The sequence below is a fragment of the Rana temporaria genome, chromosome 10 (genome assembly GCF_905171775.1).
Source record: "Rana temporaria chromosome 10, aRanTem1.1, whole genome shotgun sequence".
NCBI lineage: Eukaryota > Metazoa > Chordata > Amphibia > Anura > Ranidae > Rana > Rana temporaria.
This window is the reverse complement of record NC_053498.1, coordinates 81,815,346-81,821,345: the sequence shown is the minus strand read 5'-3', so window position 1 is coordinate 81,821,345 and position 6,000 is coordinate 81,815,346. Positions and strand designations below refer to the sequence as shown.

Genomic DNA, 6,000 nt, shown 5'->3' with positions numbered 1-6,000 from the left:
CTAAATAGCTTCCTTTACCTTAGTGCAGTCCTCCTTCACTTACCTCATCCTTCGATTTTGCTTTTAAATAACCTTAGTTCTTCTGAGAAATCCTCACTTCCTGTTATTCTGTCTGTAACTACACACAGTAATGCGAGGCTTTCTCCCTGGTGAAGAGAAAGTCTCTTGAGGGTGGAGGGGGCGAGCAGGAGTGTCAGGACGCCCACTGACACACAGCTCCTTTCTCTATCTGCAAAGTAGAGAGTGTCCTGACCCTCCTGCTCGCCCCTCCCCCTCAAGAGGCTTTCTCCACACCAGGGAGAAAGCCTTGCATTACTGTGTGTAGTTACAGACAGAAGAACAGGAAGTGAGGATTTCTCAGAAGAAATAAGGACATTTAAAAGCAAAATCGAAGGATGAGGTAAGTGAAGGAGGACTGCACTAAGGTAAAGGAAGCTATTTAGGGGGGAAAAAATTACCTTTACAACCCATTTAATCAGCCACAGAACCTGTGTACTTAATGTGTGTCCTGGATTAAAGGGACGATGTGGCAACCCTAGTGCTGTTGGTCACTCCCAGGCATTTGGGAGCTGTCGGAGACTGGCGGTCCATCTGTGTGCTGCTAGTTTTTGGTTGATGGTCCTGTGATACCCCACAGCTTTTGTATTCATGCGATTAGTAACATACTGCATTTTGGGATAGCTGTGACCTAGCAACCCCAGGAGACAGCAGGGCCCAGACTAAGCCAGAAACCTGAAAGTGCTGCCTTTGCGGCCTTTTGCAACACAAAAAAAGTGAAATAGTAAAAAATAAAATATTTTTTTTTTGCATTTGTGGAGGAGGGAAGGACAACACAAGACACTGGGGTTGAATTACTGAAATTGGAGAGAGCAACATTTGGTGCAGCTCTGCATAGAAACCAGCTTCCATTTTTTTTTTCAAAGCTTAATTAAATAAGTTACAAGCTGATTGGCCACCATGCACAGCTGCACCAAATTTTGCACTCTCCAGTTTTAGTAAATCAACCACATTGTTGAGATAAGTTCTACTTTAAAGCAAATGTTTGATTTGGCCATTGATGGCAAAGCAACAGGTGAACTTTAACCCCTTTGTGCCAACGATACGCATATATGTGGCCTCTCACAGATGGGCCTTAATGCTGAACACACATATATATGCATACCAGAATGTAAACAGACTGAGCTGTGCCAAGAGTGTGCGCCCTGCGTGCTCCCAGAACAGTTACCAGTGGCTAACGGAAAGCTCCTGATCTCTACTTGTGATCGGCAGCTTTCCAATAATGTGACCACTGTGAAAGCCTATCACGGCGCTCACATGATCAGAAACCCTGCCCAACCTCCCGGCAGGAGCTGGCGTTAAGGGGTTACTTTCCCCGCCTCCTTCCCCAGCAGTATATACTTACCATTAGGGCTGTTACTGATTAAAATGTTTGTGTTCGATTAATAGATTTTTTTAATCGATTAATTTCGATTCATTATAATGCACATACAGATTCAACTACTTTTAGCTGATCTCCTTGCAGGCCGATTCCCAGTGCAGCCACCAACCACTGGAAAAATGGATAGCAGGATACAAAAAGCACACAAAGGCAGCGCTCGATGGAAATAACATTAAAACTTTTATAGTCTTCAAGTAGGTAACAAAATAAATATTGCACTGGAGATAAAATCGATGTAGCTACATAAACTGTAAAAATGGTGCGAGTAATACCAAATGGTAGCAAAAGCAGTCATAAAAACATGTAACTAAGTATGATACTGGTATAAAAATGTGTACAACGATACCACTGCTGAATCCAGAGGATGAGGAGGGGTTAACATCAGTCCGTCGGCATGTAGATGTCCCGTGAAGGGAACTATCACAACTCCCAGTGGATGGCTGTAGAGTCCCAGGTTGATAGAGGGAAGTGTAACAGCCCTTGCGTGTGGCAGATAGTAAGGTCCCGTCGGCATGCAGATATGAAGGCACTGCAAAGGAGCCCTTCAGATGGACACGGCAAGCCCCGCCGGTGTCCGTGACGTCACCGGATCTCCGACGGAACTCCCTGAAGACCCGGAAGCCGGCAGAGAGGTGAATACCGATCAATGTACGATTAATTGAGCAATTAATCGTTAATTTCCGCAGCCTTACTTACCATCCTTTTATTTCCCAGCTGCTCTATTCAGCCACAAGAGTGAAGGAAAGACTTTCCTGTGTAAGGTCTACCTGAAACTCTAGTTGGAGCCTCCACAGGGTTGACTATCTTCCCAATCCAATTTTTTCACCTCCAGCTGCTAAAAGAAGCAATTAAGGAGAAAAGTAGAGCCAAGTATATGCTTCCGGAAAGAGGGGTTTTAAACCAAAAGGACAGGTTTGCTATATTTCTTTAGTCAATAAGTACCTGCAAGTTGCCAAGAGCTGCCCCATGACTATTGTGAGGTAAGCACAGCCCTGTCTGGTCTATTCAACTAGAGTATCACAAGTCTTAAAAAATATAGCAGGTAAATAATTCTATAAAATGGTGTTTCTAAATTATTCAACTGAATGTTTATTTGCCCGCAGTCATAATGCCACTCAGATAAAAGTAAAAAGGTGTGAAGTATCACATGACTCTTCAGAGTACATCAATACTGTCTGCTTCCCTAATTTGTTCTTTCTGATTTCTTTCAGGTTTTGTTTGGAGTCATTGTTTTTTGTAATGAAGACAACTTTTTATAAAGTTTAATAAAGCAAAAACAGAAGTCTGAAGTGATTCAGAAGTACATAGACTTTCATTATTTGTCATGTGAAGACTTCTAAAGCACCACAGCCAAACAACAAAGGCCTCTTCCTTCATATATCAGAAAGAGAATTATATTTGTTACTGCCATTGGACCCTACAGTTCTGAACTGCCATGTATCATCTCTTGACAGTGTTGCTTAGTGTTACTCTGGATGCTCTCGGTGTGCACTCAGCACTTAGTGTTGGCAATGGCCAGAGTCAATGGCAAAGGAACCAAACCCAGGCAATGCCAATGCTTCTTGCACACATAAAAAGACCACAGGTATCCCAGAATACCTCATCAGGAAAGAGCCAGATTGTACCAGATATGTGCTATGGGTACTATGATGTGATGGGACAGTATGATGCCACCTTTAACTGTACCACGGGTACATATCGCTATTGCTGTGGCACTTGTCATTACCGCTTTTGTTGTGAGCATCGTCACAAGCGCTTGGACCAGGACAGCTGTAAAAACTATAACAGTCCTTTCTGGGCACACACAACCCAGCCTATTACCACCAGTGCTAACAGCAAGCTGAACAATAATGGTCATGCTGACCAGAACAATAGCACCGTCTATGTCATCTGTGGTGTCATTAGTTTTACTCTAGCCGTGGCCATCGGAGCCAAGATTGCCTTTAATAAGGCCTCCCGACGTCCACCGGGTAGAGAGATTAATGTGCCCAGGTGAGCTGAGTAAATTATTGGCGGGAAATTTAAAACATATTGCACTTGGATAGGAGTTTTATTGCACTTGGATAGGAGACCTTACACAGGAAAGTCTTTCCTTCATTCTTGTGGCTGAACAGAGCAGCTGGGAAATAAAAGGATGAGAATCCTCACTTCCTGTTCTTCTGTCTGTAACTACACACAGTAATTTAAGGCTTTCTCCCTGGTGTGGAGTGTCGTGCTCGCCCCCTCCTTTGGACTACAAGAGAGTCAGGACGCCCACTAACATACAGCTCCTTTCTCTATCTGCAACGTAGAGAGCGTCTTGGCTCTCCACACTAGAGAGCACGACACTCCACACCAGGGAGAAAGCCTTGCATTACTGTGTGGAGTTACAGACAAAAGAACAGGAAGTGAGAATTTCTCAGAAGAAATAAGGACATTTAAAAGGAAAATCGAAGGATGAGGTAAGTGAAGGAGGACTGCCCTAAGGTAAAGGTATTTAGGAAAAAAATTGTACCTTTACAACCCCTTTAATTGATGTCCGGCAGAGATGGAGTGGAGGAGATGTCTTTTCTAGGACAGCTGGGGAGATTACAGGGGAAGACTGATACGGAATACATTCTAAATTTAATTCTAAAATGGTGACAGTCAAGTCTATTGTCTCTGTGAACATGGTAGCTCTAAAAGTTGCCATGTTTAGCTAAAAACACTATGGGGGTTATTTACTAAAGGCAAATCCACTTTGCACTACAAGTGCAAACTACAAGTGCAAAGTGCACTTGAAATTGCACTGAAAGTGGACTTGCAAGTGCAGTTGCTGTAGATCTGAGGGGGACATGCAAGGAAAATAAAAAAACAGCATTTTAGCTTGCATATGATTAGATAATAAAATCAGCAGAGCTTCCCCTCATTTCAGATCTACCCCTCGGATTTACAGCGACTGCACTTCCAAGTGCACTTTCATTAAAATTTCAAGTGTACTTTGCACTTGTAGTTTGCACTTGTAGTGCAAAGTGGAAAACTTAATAGCTTGCATTGCACTAAATAATGGAAAACATTTCAGAAGTTAGAGATTCCTATAGCCAGATCTCAGATTTCATGTGGCAAAGTACAGCTCTTATTAATAACAAGTGGTGTGGGTGCAGTCATGTCACATGGTCAAGAACCTGGTCCCTACTCTTTCTACTGCCTAAGCATCACTGTTGGCCCATTACTGGCCAATAATGAGGAGAGAGGAGGTGGCCGAGGCTCTGGACCTCGTGATATGACAACATATCATAGATCCCTATGGTGTTGGGTGTGTGGCACTTTATCCAGGTAAGTGTTCTAGTTTAGATAAGCGTTATTTCTTTTTATTATTAAACTTAGAGAGCGAAATGTAAATAAATATTGTATACTGTATGCAAACTCTTTTCATGCTGCACCTCCATAACAGAAAAAGTTGCATTATATCCATCACATCCTTACAGGCTTGCCTACAATCCGTGTAGGGTGCTGTAGTTATTGGGTGGATGTTGACACCATGCAATCATAGGAATGGAAGGCTCTTCACCAACACATTCTTATTTTCCTTTATTTACTTGCATAATAGCCTTTTTATTATTATTTTTTCTGCAATTTCAAGAAATGTAATGCTGCATTTACACATAAGCAGATGAAGCCTGTTTGCTGTATTTGTCATAGTTAATGCATTGCATTTTACCAACAGGTCTTTTTGTGAATTGTTATTCTTCAATGGATTTTTTAAAACTTGGAGCATATCTCTTGGCAAAAACTTTTTTTTACGTTTTGGATAGAGTGAGGAAGGGTTAGAACTTCTGTCAGATTTATTTATTACATGTACCTATGTAAAGCTGTCAATTTACACAGCGCTTTAAATATATATTGTACATTTGAATCAGTCCTTGCCAATTTAGACAGCAGCCAGTTAACCTACCAGCATGTCTTTGGAGTGTGGGAGGAAACCGTAGTATCCAGAGGAAACCCACGCAGGTACAGAGAGAAGATGCAAACTCCATGCAGGTAGTATAAAGCCCCATACACACCATCAGTTTTCCTGCAGGTTTTCTCTTCAGGTTTACCAAAAATCTAATAAGAGGTCAATTTGTATGCAATCAGGCAGGCCCTTCCACTACATGGTTTTGGTAAACCTGAAGAGAAAACCTGCAGGAAAACTGATAATGTGTAAGGCCCCGTACACACGACCGAGGAACTCGACGTGCCAAACACATCGAGTTCCTCGGCGAGTTCAGTGTGGAAGCCGCCGAGGAGCTCGGCGGGCCGACTTTCCTCATTGAACAACGAGGAAATAGAGAACATGTTCTCTTTTCGGCCCGACGAGTTCCTCGACGGGTTCCTCGCTGAAAAGTGTACACACGACCGAGTTTCTCGGCAGAATCCAGCTCCGACCGAGTTTCTGGCTGAATTCTGCCGAGAAACTCGGTCGTGTGTACGGGGCCTATGGGGCTTCATGCTGTCTGAGTCCTAATTGGGAAGAGCCACCACTATATTTGTACTGGCAACTATTGTCACAGAGATAGAAAGGGAGAGAAAATCTACATTTTAGAGTTTCCCTCAGAAAAAGA

At 42.8% G+C, this 6,000-nt stretch overlaps 1 protein-coding gene across 1 annotated transcript in view; it reads left to right on the top strand.

The window, feature by feature from the left end:
- The first annotated feature begins 2,653 nt into the window (after window positions 1-2,653).
- The window catches only part of SHISA7 (shisa family member 7), a 94,163-nt gene continuing 90,816 nt past the window's right edge, over window positions 2,654-6,000 (top strand). The window contains exon 1 of the mRNA XM_040325594.1: window positions 2,654-3,430. Coding sequence (XP_040181528.1) covers window positions 2,874-3,430 — 557 coding nt within the window. The 5' untranslated portion in view covers window positions 2,654-2,873. The remainder of the gene's footprint in view (window positions 3,431-6,000) is intronic.